Source organism: Durio zibethinus, chromosome 22, assembly GCF_047325235.1.
Source record: "Durio zibethinus cultivar Kanyao isolate XHJ-2024 chromosome 22, ASM4732523v1, whole genome shotgun sequence".
NCBI classification, from domain to species: Eukaryota; Viridiplantae; Streptophyta; class Magnoliopsida; order Malvales; family Malvaceae; genus Durio; species Durio zibethinus.
Genome location: NC_143183.1, coordinates 14,688,458 through 14,705,059, shown reverse-complemented (window position 1 = coordinate 14,705,059; position 16,602 = coordinate 14,688,458). Strand labels below are relative to the sequence as shown.

Below are 16,602 nucleotides of genomic sequence, written 5' to 3'. Positions count from 1 at the left end.
ATTTATGAAGACAAACACTGCTAAATTTAGGAATTAGTGACATTTGTGTACAAGAATGTCACTAAATTTAGCGGTATTTGTGTAAAAAAAACCTCTAAATTGCACAAATTAACGGCATTTATCGACACAACACCTCTAAGTTAGTAATGTTTTTTCATAAAATGTCATTACTTTCCTTAACGCAGGTATAAATAACATTCTTAACGATGTTTTTGGCAAACACTACTAATTATTTAGTGGCGTTTATAAACATCGCTAAATATATATAAAAAAAAGCCGCTAAAACTCTATTCTCCTGTAGTGAGTCTAATAATAAAAAATTATTTAAAATAAAATTTATAAAAAAATTTACTAAGAATATGTTAATCAATTAGTATTAGTTCCTTTGAAATTATAATTTTATTAAAAATATTTTAGCCTATCACTTTTAATACTTTTAAAATTCACATTTTTACATAAAAAGGCCTAATATATGTCTCATGTCCAACACACATGATGTTAAATGTTAATTATCATGTATTTGTTGAATAGGTTATGTTCAATAATGAAAAAAATTATTAAAACAGTTCTCACATTGCGGACCATAATTACCACTTCATACAAGTTCAATTTCATATATTTGTTTCAATACCTTAAGCCCGTTGAAAAATAGTATTACTAATATGTTACAGAGAATTAACTTTCAAAATAGAATCCTAGACTAATATTAATCAATCAACCAACAAAAAATGATAACTACTAAACAGAACCAATCAAAAAATCGAAAACAATAAAGCAAGACAAAACATAGTGAAAGTATCAAATCTTACAACCCAATTTAAATAACAAACTAATTAATTCCTCAAAGAAACAAAAGATGACAGATTATGACTTGCTAGCCGATCGACAATACCTACAGTTGCTCGGTAGGCCCTCTACAAACTCAGAAGGGTTAGTTTTAGCCAACACTAGGAAAGTTTAGTGATTGGGATTAATTTCAGCTTGCAACAAGTCTAAGCAATGACATCTTACTTAAACCCTAAAACCAAACCAAATGACTCTAAGTGATAAACGGAAGGTCTTAACTATTAAGTGATAAGTTTTTTTTATTAAATTTAAGCCATATACTTAATATTTAATTATTATAAAACTTTTTCATATTATATATATAGCATGGAATTATTGATTTTAATAAATTTAAAGAATTAGATAAATAAGTTAAAAAATAATTTAATCTATTTTTTGAATCTATTAAAATCAATTATTAAAAAAGTATAAAATTAAAAAGTTTTATATTGATATAAACTGATTATTCATATATATATATATATATATATATGTGTGTGTGTGTATCACATGGAATATTTTTATTTGCATTATGTAATTATTCATCATTTTATGTTACCATTTATATTTATATTATATATAAAACATTTGATGGAGCGACCCTTAAGAATCAAGTGATATCAACTTGATCAAAGAATTGATAAAAAATCAAATAAAATTATTTTAATAAATATAAAATTAAAGATATTCACGTCATCTATACTAGAAATAAAAATTATCTCCTTTTCCAATTTAAAGGAACATATAAGCAAAGTAAATAAAAAAAAAATTAAGGGGTAAATTTGGAAAATATTTTCTCTAAAAGCTTCTCCAAAACCTCAAGCTAGAAACTTCTTTAGGTGGGGAAAAAAACTTTTTGAAGAAGACAACTTGAAAAAATTAAAAGAGAGAAAGGGGGAGGAGAAAGAGATACTGAAAGAAAAGAAGAAAAGCTTGGTGTTTTTGTTACTTTCTATTAGAGATGTAATCGATCAAATTCAAATCGATACAATATTAAGTTCGAACTTGAGTTTAATTTGAAATTGAAAATTCGAAACTCGATCGAATTTTTTTTTTTTAGTCGAGCTTGACTCGATATAGAAATTGAGCTACTCAAACTCACTCAACTAGGTTCGATTATCATATAAAAATAAATTTGATTCTTATATTCGATAAAAGCTCGATTATTTATGCTCAAGCTCGAGTTTGAGTTTGACATAGTTTATTGATTAAAATAATAAAAATACATTAAAATATAAAAGCTCAATTAGGCTTGTGAGCTACTCGAACTGATATAAGAATACTCAAACTTGACTCAATTGATAAGTCAAGTTACTCGAGTTAGAGCTCAACTCGATAATAATTGAATCGAATTTAAATTTTATTCAAATCAAATTTTGAATCGAATCTAAATAACTTAAGAATATTAATACGTCATTTACATCCCTATTTCCCATTCTAATGGTTCCCTTTTGAGTTTTTTTAAAAATGCTACCTTTAAGGCTCAAAATGATATCTACTTTTTCTCTCCACTTTTCACTTTTTTTTTAAAACATAATTTTTTCAGTTAATTATAATGCATAGTTTTTTTTTTCTTTCTTCCTTTTTAAGTTTAAAATGGAAATGAAATAATTTTATCTCGAAACTTTACATTAGCATGACAAATTAGCTATGATTTCTTCTTAGATTTGTAATGATGGTGAAACTTTTTTGTCGGGTGACAACCTACGAATTAATCTCTGGAACCTGGAAATTAGTAACCAAAGTTTTAACATTGTTGATGCAGTGAACTTAAAGAATTGGAAAGACAGTCTGCTTTAAACAGGCGTTGCGCTGGACTTATTAATGAGGCATTGCAGTTATATGAAGACTCCTTTGTGCGTGACCTGTTCCAAGGTAATTTAAATTGCCTATTTAATTATATTCTTTAATATAATATTGCATTAAATCCATGAGCTAGTCTTTGGTATTTGAGGCTGTTAAGGTTTGAACCCTAATTACTGGAATTAATGATCCCACACTCTACCAATATACCCCGCAGTTTGTTGGCAATATACTGCTTTGCATGTACAAGAAATGAGGTTCTGTTTTTGATGTTGCAGACGTGTTATAAAATTATCAATAGAAGCATTTCTGTATTCAGGGCCTTAGCCTCTCGTAATTGTTGAAGCAATACCTCTGTCAAAGAAGACATGTTCTGTATCACTTCAATTGTCCCATTCAAACTCTGCCCATTAACCCAGAAAGACTGAATCATAGAACCCGCAAACTCGGCAGGTAATTCTCCTTCAAGATTGTTCATAGCCAAATGCAGTTCTACCAATGTTGGAAAAGTAGTAGGGTCAAACAAACCTGGAAATCTCCCTTTAATATTAGCCTTGTTGGCAGAGAAGTTTTTCAAAGAAGTTGCTTCCTTTACGCTCTCTGGAATCTCCAACGGTTTGAAAGGGTTTTAGTCTAGATAAACAGAATTCAATGAAGTTAAGCCAGTGAAGAAATCTGAAGGGAAAGATGAGAAATTGTTGTTGTCAAAGTCAGCTTCTTCCATCTGGCTTAACCCAGCAAGGCTTGGGATTGGACCACTGATTTGGTTGTTCATGACTTCGAAGGAGGTAAGCTGAGACAGGTTCTTGAGATCAAGAAGAAGGATTCCACCAACCTTTTTGCTGGGTATTGCGATCCTGGTGACACGGATTTTTTCACAGGCAACGTAGATCCGTACGCAAGGGTCAGGGTCTGACCAGTCAAGGGAAGATGAGATCTTAAGGCTTGTTTTTAGCTTTTCCATGACAGAAGAGTCAGGGTTGGATTGAGAAGAAACCTATAAAGTGAAGAAGCAAAGGACTGAAAGAAACATGGAGGATTTGACTGGTAGGCATCCGTTTTTTAGATTGTCAATTATGGATCTATTTGGATTTTTTATCATTCATTGCTTATGGTTGATTGGTAAAAGAATCAATTCTTTCTGGTGTCCACATGATCTGTTTGCTTTCCCTTTTTTTGTTTTGGTTATCTATCTTCAAGTTTTCATCCTCTTTTCAAGAGGTAATTGCATGTGTTTTTGTTGAAAAATTCATGTTTCTATGAAATTTTCAAACTTATAGCAATGTCTAAAAAATTAATATAAGGGGTATTTTTGACATAGAAGAAGATGAGTTCAAGAAAGAGAGGAAGGGATTTTGTTTCTTAAGTTCAACAAAGAGAAGTGTCATGCACTTCTTCATTTGTCCATAAATATAATTTTCCTGTTTTTGATTTAAAAAAATTTTTTTTCAGTGAAGAAGCTGTTTGTATTTGAATCCTATTGGTTGGGTAATTAAAAATCACATAGTTTTTTCTGTCTTACCAAATCTATGCTTGTCTTTAGCTTGCTATGACTTGCTGAGTGTTTTACAAATGTAAATATGGAGCAGTCATTGCTCGAGGGGTAGCAGCAGAACTTCATGCAGCAGGAGTTATTTGTATTAATATCAAACCATCTAATCTGCCTTCGGATGCAAGTGGTCGGTTTCTGATTTTGGGCTTGCCGCAATTCTGAAGAAATCGGCTCTTTGTTTGGGTACTAATGCAGAATCTAATACTACCTAATAGTATTATTTTAAGGAATTAAAATTGCTAATCAGTCTAGTTGCTCTTGAATAGTAATTATTTAAATGTTGATTGTATAACAAAATAACAATACTATATTTAAATATTATTATTCTTATTTTGTTAATGATAACTGATGTCTCCTAATATTTTAGTTAGAAAGTATGAAACAGGGTCAATCTCTAGTGTCACGGTGGGGAGCAGATCCAGATTCCTTTGGCTGTTATTCATATGATGTGGTTGGCATGGCAGGAAATTTGTATGAGAAGGCTTAGAGCACCCTTGGGTAACATTTTCTTAGGAGGGGAAGCTGTTAGTGAAGAGCACCAAGGATCAGTGCATGAAGCTTACTCTGCTGGAGTCATGGCAACTCAAAACTGTCAAAGCCATCTCTTACAGAGATGAGGTAACTTGAACAAGCTCCAGCTAATGTCTTTTAGGGCTGAATTATTGTTAGAACCTATATTATTTGCTCTCCATATTTCAAGGATGTGAAGATTATCAAATTTTAGAAACAGGGTCCGTCCTTTGTGTGCGTTGTCTAATTTTCTAGTTAGATTTCTTCCCATCCCATACGTTAAACTTAATAGATTATATGTTTGTCAAATAAAATAAATATGTTTGAAATATTCTTGCATTATCTCAATTTAAAAAAAAAAAAAAGTGTTCATATTATATATATATATATATATATATATATAGATCATACAATTATTTACATAAAAATAGACCTTTATTTGTTTGGAGGGGAAACATTGACAGATAATAGCTTTTTTTTTATAGGTATGTGATGTAGATGGCATGGCATGGAATGTGGCAAAGGAATTCCACACCATCTACACTTCGTAGTAATCAAGGAAGCTAACTTTGATCATGTTTTTATTTTAAATAAGGGTTTAAATATTATAAAAAATAAATAAATTTGTTACCATTAAAATATGGGACTCATATGATAAATTTAATTCAATTACTAAGGGGTCTCTTTTATTAGTGTTTTAGCATGCTTAGTATATATTTATGTGTTTGTACGTGTTATGAGAGGTAGTTATTGTAAAATTAGTTTATAGCATTAGATAAAATTTATTGATGAAAACACATAGGTTATGTCAAATTTCTTGGATCAAATGCAATGGAATCATCGTCCGTGTTTGATTTGAAAGTTTTATTTGATAATCCTAATCGTTTGCCAAAGCTCAAGGTACATAATTTGTTCTCTCTTTTTTTTTTTTTTTTTAATTTCATGATATTAATTGATTTATTTGTAATTAAAAAAAAAAAAAGAGAAAACAAGATAATTTTTTTTTGTTTAATCTTTTGTTCTTTTATAGAGTAACAGGTTTTGGTTGTATTCATTGGACTGGTAATAATATCAGAAAAATTAGACATTCAATTTTAATATAAGGCTGCAGTTCAGTCGGAAGCTACTGCCATATTTAGGAAAACAAATCACCCTATTATTTTGAAAGTATGCGCATTTATTTTACAAGTGAATCCTTGAAATTAAAAAGGCGGGGCATAGTATTAATCCAATTATCGAAATTAAAAAGGAACATGTGGGAAATCCACAATATAGGATTCCCATATTTCACCGTAACCACTGGCCCAATGTTTGGGGAGAAATTAAGTGATTGAGTGCCCAATACAATCTTACACTATTCATCTAAATTAAAGCTAAGAACCTTCCGTGAGGAGTAGGCAACAGTAGCAGATTACCAACCTTGAAAAGCAAAGCCTTAACCCTCATTACTCCATAATGAAGCTGAGTTGCCCTTTAAATTTTCCATGATTGAGGAAGGATATTCTTTTTAGATGACATTGTATGAATCAATTGTGATTCACTATTTCAACTTTTTACTGCTCGCATCGCATCTTCTTCTTTGTTTTAAATTTTAGCTTACACATGGCGTTCGAATAATATAAGTTGGAAAGCATGTCCAAACTTTCCTTTGGAATTAAAGGATGACAGTGATAAATAATTTGGTGTTTCTATACAGCAGTAGCTACCTTCCAGGCAAGCATGCCTTTTGATCTTCATACGTCTATGCTTTGATCATTTATCATAAATAATTAAACCAGGAAGCTAATTGTTCATCCAGCCAAAAAAAAAAAAGGGGATAAAAAAGAAATTGGGATCATGATTATATTTTAATGGAGTTCATTTTTGTTGCAGAAGTCATAAGTGACATGCTCCAAAACCAAGAAAACCAAAAGTATCAGAATTATTTTGAATTTAACCTTATCTTCTCTCCACTTCACATGTTTACCTGCGCTTAAGCTCATCTCGTCACCATTCGCCTTATTCTAGATTTAAGCTTTTCACATTAACTGATGTTGCTTTATTAATACAAGATTGATAACTTGGCAAGCAGTAAGAACTGTAACGCCACATTTTATCGGAAATATTCTTTGAACGAAAACGGGCTTTGGTCAAAAGTTGGGCTCGATTGACAAGTTTCGGGCTCAATAAAATTTTTTTTAATTTTAATTTTAATTTTAATTTGATTTATTTATTATTTATTTATTTAATTTTACTTATTTTAAAAAATAAAAAAAGGGAAATTAGAAAATACAAAAAAAAGAAGAAAGAAAAAAAAAATGTTTTGGAAATCAATTGCATCAAATCTGCATAATAATGAAATAATTTCGGAATCAAATTTGTTGGATTTCACTAAAGGAAAATCCAAGATAGATCTTCATTAATCACATATTAAATTCAAATCAAATCCCAAATTAACCAGTGAAAATTTTTCAAAATTAAAAGAGATTTGATCTCTATAAAACCAACAACAATCAACCACACAAAGGAGGGGAAATGATAAAAAGGGGAAGCAACAATTGAATTTCGGGTTTACAAAGACGTTTTTGGAAATTTTTACTTTTCTGAAAAATTCTGGGTTATGTGTTTAAACAGTTGAAATTTCAAGTTTTTTGGACTATGATGATTTTTTTTTTCTGTTGTAGAATTGTCTTGAGTTTATGGGTTTTGGAAAAACTGTTTGGATTTCGGGTTAGTTTTAAAATTTCTGGAAAGTTTTGTTTTTTGGAATTTTTTTTGGGTTTTTTGGGTTTTTTATGCAGATTCTGATAAATCTTTGAACTTTCTGATGAAGTTCACAGTGGTTGCTTTTTGAGTTCTTTTAATTTTTTAGAAAGGATTAAGCTTTCCGGTGGCCGGTTGAAATTTTCAACCTCAAAATTTGGGTTTTTGGCCAGTTTTTGAAATCGCTTGAAGTTTCTAGTGGAAGCCTTAAAGAGAAGGTAGAGAAAAGGGATTTAGAGAGAGAAAGGAGCAAGATATTTTGAGGAGAAAGAAGATTTTTTTTGCTTTTATAGAGGATCAATGAGATGTCGTTTTGGGTTAAAAAGCTAAACCTGCGAGAACCCATGGCAACCCACGCATCGACCTGGCTCCAACCTGACATGTTTTGTAGGTTTTGCTTTTTCTTTTTTTGATTTTTTTTTTGCTTTTATTTTCTTGTTTTATTTTTATGTTTTTTTTATATTTATATTTTAATATATATTTAATTACATGATATTACATTTTGCATGATATGAATAGATATTTTATTTTTATAATTATATTCAATTGTATAATTATTAATACATTTATTTGTATAATTATATATATCATTTTGTTTGTACGATTCATTTTTACATGATTATTAATTAATTACGTGATTGTATTTTATTACATGATAATTCATATTATTACATAATATTTTATTATTATTATATGACATGTATTATTATTTTATGATATTAGTGGCATGATGATTTTTTTTTTGTTTATGTTAATTTTTTTCTTTTGTTCTTTTAAGTTTACAAAAAAAAAATTTTTCAAAAAAATATTTTCCAATTCTATCAAACTATTAAATGATTTAAATCTTGAATTAAGTTTTATTAAAATATTGAAAGATTTAATAAATTTTTTTAAAAAATATTTTTAAAAAATCATATCAACATATTGGATGATACTTTTTAACAGAAAATTTTACCAACGGATTGGGAGATTTTTCTGACTATAAATCTAGTTTATAGATATTTATTTCTATAAGAAAAATTTAAGAAATCCGATGATGGAGTTTTTTCAAAGTGGGACACTAGTTTTTATGAATACTTCTGAGATAAAAAAATTATTTTAAATTATTATCAAAATTATTCAAGTAATTTTAAGAATAATTTTTAATATTAAATATTTTGATAAATCACAAATATGGTTAAGGCTTGGATAAGTTGAAATCAAACTAATACCATCCTTTGAATCAGTGCTGTAAGAGTGTTATAACCTTCTTCATGCATAATCGCACTCTCGAACTTAAAATATGATTTTGTGAACTTGAATCTATTATTTAAAGATACCTAAGTAAATCTTAAGACTCATTTTTAGATAGAATAAATTCAGTTAGGTGATCAATCGCATTTAAATAAAAAAGATTGATGATGACTTCTAAAGCCTATTTCTGATAGTAGGTTTACGAATCTATACGTTATGATAAGAATAGATTTAACTTTTTCAATAATAAACAAAGAAAAAAGCATTATCATAAAATTCCAATATCTTTTTTTTTTTTCTTTATGTTAAAAGCATATATGTTGCCTTTAAATTCTCTTTCTAATCGTGCTTATGATCTATATTTTTTTATTATTTATGTTAGAGGCATATATGGATGACTTGTTATAAGTGATGAGAAACCAAGGAAATGACGCAGTGTTTCTAGATATGGCAGAAGGTACTTAAAACTATAATTAACTATTCAATCTTATTATGTGTTTCTCTTTTGCCACATTTTTACTAACTAATTGTTTTTATGTTTGTTTTCTAAATTTGCAAAATTCAAGCTTCGGTTCTTAGTGAATTTTTAAAAAGTACATATTTTAATTATTGTGCACTTTATTATTTCCAAAATTCATTTATTTAGTGTGACTGGAAATGGTTGGTCAGCACTTCATGAAATTAAAAAATTATATGTTAGTCTAGAGAATATTAAAAAGTATTTATTTATTGAAAGAAAATTTAATTGCTAGAAAGGCTTTCAACATGTTGAAATAATTGTATGAGAAATTCATGAAAAAAGACCAATTAGATTAGTAGTCAGTTAGTGTTTCTTTGAGTATAATTAAAAGTCTAAAATTTTTCCAAGGAATGTCTTGAATATTCACCTTATTGTTTGGGTAGTTTTCAAGTTGGCATAAAATTAAGTCAACTTAGGTAATTGCATGTTTTAATCCTATAATGCATTTTAAATATGTTTGTGTGTGAGAGAATAAGACATTGCATTGGTGTATCATTCATATAGTAATCATGATGGTTGTGTGCCTACCCTTTTTTTTTTATGACAATTTTTAGGAGGACAAGTAATGTGTATAAAGGGTTGTTACCTTACAGTATTACTTAAAAGTGCTTGCAATCAATGACAGATTTTGACATTTAATTTTATTGAGACTAAAAAAATATTTTATAATAATTTTTTAAAATACATAAAATCTATTAATAATTAAAAATAAATGCAAAATATAATAATAAAACTTACAATTATGAGCATGCTAATATATAAATATATATACAACAAAATAGATATATTAAACAATTAATCTCACGATTTTCTAATTATAAATCACTAACAACATTGCTTATAAAATTTAAATCTTTATATTTTTTACAATATTAATACATTGTTTTATCATATTTAATATTTAAAGTATTAAAGTGAAAAAAATCACAATTTTTTTAAAAATAAAAAATTAAATTTTAAAATAATAAAATAAAGACTTTAATACGATGAATTGAAACTTTCTAATTTTTTATGTAGTATTTTTACATTATGAAAAATACAAAGGTATTTAAACTAATCATATTAATTATTGTGACATATAACAATTTTCAAATAAAATGAGAATGCATATAGTAAAAAAATCACAATAGGATATTTTTAAGTCTTTTTTAGTTATTATAATACTTACATATATATATATGTATATTAAACTTAAATTTACATGTGTGTGGAAGTATAGTGTTAGACAAATTTACTAAATTGAAAATCATTAATAATAAGTAAACACAAATTAAAGAATTGTTCTTTTTTTTTTTTTTTTTAAATTAAGAGTTGTAATATTTAGATACAAATGATTTTTGTAACTATATATTCAATATAAATATATAAAAAATAATATATATTAACACAATAAACTTAAGTTTAAGGAGCTGAACTAATTTTATTTTCTAAAAAATTTAAGATTATTATAAAAATTATATATGTATAAAAAAATTCAAAATTCCTTAAAGGGCCTCAAGGATCCCCCATTGCTTGCAATATTAGGATAAGAGAGAAAATGTAACATCTACAGCTAAAATCTTTGCCTTGCAAGAAATACATCTCTCTAACAATATTGATTGACTTTTTGAAATTATGCTTAAATTACTTTATATGTTGTTGTACACATAAATACGCTATAATAATTTAAATTTTAATTATTAAGCATTATTATAGTGATATTGACTAGCTTAATCTCAAACTATACTCTGTTTTTAACGAAATGATGGAGCTTTTGACATCAACAAAAGTTAGCTTCTATATAATAATTCAAATTTCAATTGAGTTTATGATTTTCTTTTCCGTAAAATAGATTTTGTTTAGAGTTCTTCATTTTTTATTTTTATTTTTTCTAAAAGGGGACCATAAGAGATTGGATGGCCCATTAACCCAATATTTTCACTCCACCACAGCCGAATCCGCAATAATTTTTTGACTCCACCAACACAAAAAGGCAAAAGTTTCATTAATTCAGCCGGCGTGAAATGGCGGTTTCGCTGCAATTCCCAGTCTCATCTTCAATAAAAACAATTGCTCCTTCTCCAACCTCCGTACAACCGAAAGCTGCACCTGTCAGTCGCCGTCTTTTTTATTTCCCTTCCAAAACTACACCTTTTCTCAAATTCAGCGGCAACTTAAACAAAAACCGATTCTTTCCTGTCAAGGCCATCGACCAAAACAAAGAGAGCGTGGAAGAGCCGGAGACCGCAAAGGAAGTGGAAGCAGATGCTTCGGCGAGTGAAGAAAGCAAGTTGAGCGAGATAGGAGCGGAGATTAAGAAGGCGATGAAGGAGAGAGAAGGGAACGGTAATAATCTTGCGGGCGGAGTGGCGGAGGAGATAAGGGAAATCGAGTGGCCTGCGTTTGGAAAAGTGTTGGGGACCACCGGCGTTGTGCTTGGGGTCATTGCTGGGTCTAGTGTCGTTTTACTTACTGTTAATGCCGTTTTAGCCGAGCTTTCTGATAGGGTTTTTGCTGGCAAAGGTATCCAAGATTTCTTCAGCTGATGATATTTATTGGAATATAACTTTTTATTTTTAATTACAGTTGTCAATGGAATTTCTTATATCTGCTAATTCATGCCAAAAATAAACGAAATTTGGCTAAGAAACAAATAGATTTGCTGAATACTTATATGCCGGCATATTCATGGAGAAATTTAATGTTGCAATGGGTCTCAAATTACTCGACAACATAGCTAAAACGTCAAAATCTTAAATAAAACTGATGAGATTCAGCCAAGGAAAACTGGCAGAAAGCTCATGGCTCAAAGTCGTGCTCTCTGCTTCCTTCTTACTGATTCAAACAGCACTGAGGATAAATACCTTTCTCCAAAGCTCGGAAATATCGCCTGTGTAAAATTTATGGAATATATCAGTGCAGTTTAGAGTGGTAGAGATGTTCGAATTCATGAAGTTGAAGTAGTACTAGGCAGATATTGCTTTTCATGTCTAACAAGACCCAGAATTGACCTTACAACAATGAGTTTTCCAGCATTCTCAGGTCTCTTTGCAATTTTGATTGCAGCTGCGGTGGCAGCGCCGGATGATATTCCAACCTGTAACAGATGCTTGCTTATCAGCTAAGTGCAGGGGACCATAGAAATGGATCAAGGTAAGCCCCCGGCTTTAGAGAATTTAAAAGACTGAACAACTTACAAGTAAGCCTTCCTTCAGTGCAAGAAGCTTTGCAGCTTCAATAGCTTCATCACTGGATACCTGCAAATTTACAAAATTCTGCAAATTTACAAAATTAATAGGAATGGACGACAGTTGTGGCTTATTAATATTCATTATAATAAGCTTTCATTGAACAGGACAAGAATATAAATAAACCATCTAATATTTAATCTTTTTCATCAATAATTTAGAAGGAAAACTTACAAGAGAATAAGAGGATAAATATTAATGCATGATCAACATTTTGGCCTTGAACAACTTCATCGAGGATATTGACTTCCAAAACACCAGGGAGAAAACCAGCGCCTATCCTTGGATCTTGTGCGGACCTTGATATTCATACACAAGCATGGAGCAACCGTCAGCAGAACAAAAACTTTTTGCTCATCGTAATATCTTAGAGAGGGTCAAACAATAAATATAAGGAAAGCAGACTCGTGGTGAGAAGATGAAATTTCGTGTTGCATAATCCATAGACATGCCTTTTGGCATAATTTCATGTTGTATAGTCCAAGGCCAATGTGCAAAAGAGACAGAAGAATCACTCAATGACTCACGTGAACATCTTTTCAGAACATAAAAAATTTGTGAAACACACTACTACACCCTTTCCATTCGATGAAACATGCCAAAAGGAAATGTGTCATGGCTCAGATTACGACAAATTAATTTGTACCTCAATCATTTTGCCGAACGATGCCAACCGCAACTAAATAATGCGCAAGAATGACGATTTGTAACTTACCAGGCTTTCCTCCAGAGAGAATAGGACTTTCAACTGGCTCAACACCATAAAGCTATCATACACATTACACAGGTAAACCAATGAGAAAGTTAGATTGTATGGGGAACTAGATATGAAAAACAGATTATCACTAATTTATCTGCTTGACCACTGTAAACTAACAAATGATTTAACAGTGAACTAGTAGTAGAATAAAAGATACCAGCTTACCTTTATGTTGGAGTTCTGTTCTTTCAGGTATTTGCCTTCACCTGTTATGGTACCGCCAGTACCTATGCCAGAAACAAGGGCATCAATTTTACCTACCGAACCTTTCCATAACTCTGGTCCAGTAGTCTCGTAGTGCATCTAAACCAACAACATTATGTGTTAATTGACTTTAACAGACAACAATTGGATCCGTTAAAATATTGTTTCAGAAAATACCTTCGGGTTGGCAGGGTTTTCAAACTGCTGGAGCATTTATGCATTAGGTGTCTTAGCCAATATCTCCTCTACCTTCTGTACAGCCCCTTTCATGCCCTTAGCAGGATCCGTGAGAACCAACTCAGCCCCAAATGCTCGGAGAATGATCCTTCTTTCAAGACTCATTGAAGCAGGCATTGTAATGATAAGCCTGTATCTCTTGGCAGCAGCCATAAACGCTAGCCCTATCCCAGTGTTTCCACTTGTAGGTTCAATGAAGACACTCTTCGACAACCATTCATAAAACAAAGTTAAAACACAAAATTCAAGGGACATTTTACTTGAAGCATTCTGCCTTCAGGAACAAACTCATATTATTTTTGTCCAAATTAAATAATAATCAACCATCCCACGGGCAATTAAGGCAAACAACAATTAATAATGCACGTATTTCCATTAAGTAAGAACTCACATTCAAAATTTGCTATTAATTTACAAATTACAACAAAAGGTATAACCAATCCTGCACCGTTAGAAAACACCTGTTAAGTTTAAGCAACCATTCAATAAAAAACAGAAATTCAGATAAGAACATGAAATATTTTGGGGAACTCAGCAATTCTAGCAAGATAAACACACTAATCATGGAAGCAATGAACCAAAAAGAAACAAAAAAATGGGGTACCTGTCTTTGACACTAGAACAGGGTTCCATCGTTTCAAGCTTAGCAGCAATGCGAGCAACACAACCATCCACCACATTGTTCAGATATATCGATGGAGTATTACCAATCAACTTTAACCGCAAAATTAAAACCAAAAAAACAATGGACAACAGTAAGTAAATCACTCTACCAAAAAAAATAAAAAAAGAAAAAGCCAAATAAAATTAAAGCGACATCCAAAGAAAAGAAAGAGAAAAAATTACTTCAGCGACATCTTTGGCAATCCCAATACTCTCGTGCGCCATTTTCCAGACAACTGAAACGAAGAAAACCCCGCTACATAAAATAAATAAAAGGCTCATCTTTTGCAGACTTCAAAGAGTAAAGTGTATGGTAAGATTGCATTTTGTTCGAAGAAAAATGAGACAAAATTAAATTTTGATATTTCCTTTATGTTACTCCATGTTATAGGCACCCAAACAAGTTCTTATTTATGAGAACAAACCCAATCAAGATTAATAAAATCTCTTCTATATCCACAAAAACAAGAGATCAAAATGATTATGATTTTAATAAAAATGCGAATGTAATTAACAGATTCGAAATAGAGGATTAAAAAAAGTCACATTTGATAGTCTAAAAGCGGATGAACTATAACAGATTCTGGGGAAAATCGGCTTCCATCCAAGATGGATCAAAATTATACTGAATTGTGTTACTTCGGTTACATAATTCCCTCGTGATTAATGGTGATACTACTCATGTGTTCTATCCAGAGAGAGGTCTCCATCAAGAAGAACCTCTCTCGCCTTACCTTTTCCTGATGTGCACAGAAAGTTTAGCAGCAATGTTGAATGACAAGCAAAAGCAGGGACTGATACAGGGAGTGAGAGCAAGTAGATCGGGTCCGAGAGTGAAGCATCTCTTCTTTTTTTATGACAGTCTACTGTTTGCAATGGTAGATAGAAGTGAAAGCGAGAGGGCGAAGCGCGTGCGATAGAAATATGAAAAAAGTTCAGGACGGCAGATAAATTTTGACAAGTCAGCTTTGTACTTCAGTAAAAATGTGGCAAAGGAGCATAAGCACATTACCAAAGACATGTATGGAGCTAAAAGACAAAATTCATTCAAGGTTGAGTGGATGGAGTCATTGATCGCTGTCACAATGGGGGAAGGAAGTATTCATAAAATCCATTCTCTAAGCCATCCCCACTTACACGATGAGCTGCTTTCTATTGCCAGCGTCCTTGTGTCAAGAAATGAACAGCTGTTTAAGCCACTACTGGTGGGGACATGGGAAAGATCAAAAAGGGATGCACTGGGTTCAGTGTAAGCAATTATGCCGGCCAAGGGGAGAAGGTGGAATGGACTTTAGAGACATGGGAATTTTTAATAAAGCTCTCCTGGCCAAGCAATGGTGGAGGCTACTGGCTAATAAAGATACCTTATTATATAGGGTATTAAAATCCAGATACTTTCCTAATGGACCCTTCTTCGACTCTAAACTGGAAAACTCCCCGTCACTAACATGGCGAAGTGTTTCGGTAGATAAAGCAGTCCTCCAACAGGGAGTACGATGGAGAATTGGAGATGGGGAGACCGTGTGGATCTGGAGGGATAAATGGATGCCATTCACAGAGGATTTCAGGCCAAGATCGCGAAAGGGGAGTTGGGATGAGAATAAGAAGGAATCGATGGCCAATCAAAATGATGGAAATGGTTAACACTTCAAGAGAGGTTCTCACTGGAAGAAGCAGAAGCTATCATCGCAATACCACTTAGAAAAACTGGATCATCAGACAGGCAAGTATGACATTTTGACAAATTTGGGATATCCACTGTTAAGAGCACATAAAAAGTCCTTTACAATCTAAGGGACATGAAAGAGTCTGGTGGATATGGAAACCAACAGGGATCGAACACATTGACTGTATGGAGTAGAATATGGTCTACAATGGTGCCAACAAAAATAAAAATCTTCATGCGGTTATGTAGAATTTTCTATGAAGAAGGATGCAGGTCAGCCCATACTGTCCTACATGCGGAGACACCAACGAAACAGTGGCTCATGCAATAATTGGGTGTGAACATGCAAAGAGGGTTTGGAACGTTTTGGACGTGAGCTGAGACGATGGGAATGGTAGCAATACAAACATGGCAGAAAGATTGTGGAGGATTATGGAGAACACAGTGCGCTACATGGTGAGCAAAGGAGAGACTCCACCGAGTCAGCATGGTTTGCAAAAAAGTGCCGGCAGGATTTTAACAATGCCCAACCACAACTTTCATGCATACAGACGCATAGAAAACAGAAATGGGAACCCCCGCCCAGTGGTGTTTGTAAGGTCAATTTTGATGGAGTTGTGAACGTGGTTTGAAAGAATGGAGGAACCGGTGTGATAATCA

The 16,602-nt window shown here is 31.6% G+C and overlaps 1 protein-coding gene and 1 pseudogene across 2 annotated transcripts; one reads left to right on the top strand and one right to left on the bottom strand.

Moving 5' to 3' along the window:
* The first annotated feature begins 11,021 nt into the window (after positions 1 to 11,021).
* LOC111307960 (preprotein translocase subunit SECE1-like) lies at positions 11,022 to 12,374 on the top strand. Its single transcript, XM_022906343.2, has 2 exons — positions 11,022 to 11,687; positions 12,231 to 12,374. Exons 1-2 carry the CDS (start codon positions 11,189 to 11,191, stop codon positions 12,287 to 12,289), a joined length of 558 nt encoding a protein of 185 aa, XP_022762078.2. The 5' UTR covers positions 11,022 to 11,188; the 3' UTR covers positions 12,290 to 12,374.
* Positions 11,802 to 16,176, bottom strand: LOC111307959 (cysteine synthase-like; annotated as a pseudogene). Its single transcript, XR_016331880.1, has 10 exons — positions 15,011 to 16,176; positions 14,460 to 14,512; positions 14,218 to 14,327; positions 13,554 to 13,817; positions 13,338 to 13,475; positions 13,128 to 13,179; positions 12,624 to 12,711; positions 12,362 to 12,421; positions 12,181 to 12,261; positions 11,802 to 12,054 (listed from the first exon to the last, which is right to left on the bottom strand). The product of XR_016331880.1 is annotated as a cysteine synthase-like (transcript).
* Positions 16,177 to 16,602: the final 426 nt, after the last annotated feature.

Excerpts from the sequence above, each read along its gene's own strand:
- LOC111307960 (XM_022906343.2), top strand. The coding sequence starts at position 11,189 with ATGGCGGTTTCGCTGCAATTCCCAGTCTCATCTTCAATAAAAACAATT. Across the intron at positions 11,688-12,230 it reads TAGGGTTTTTGCTGGCAAAG|CTGCGGTGGCAGCGCCGGAT; the intron begins GTATCCAAGATT and ends TTTTGATTGCAG.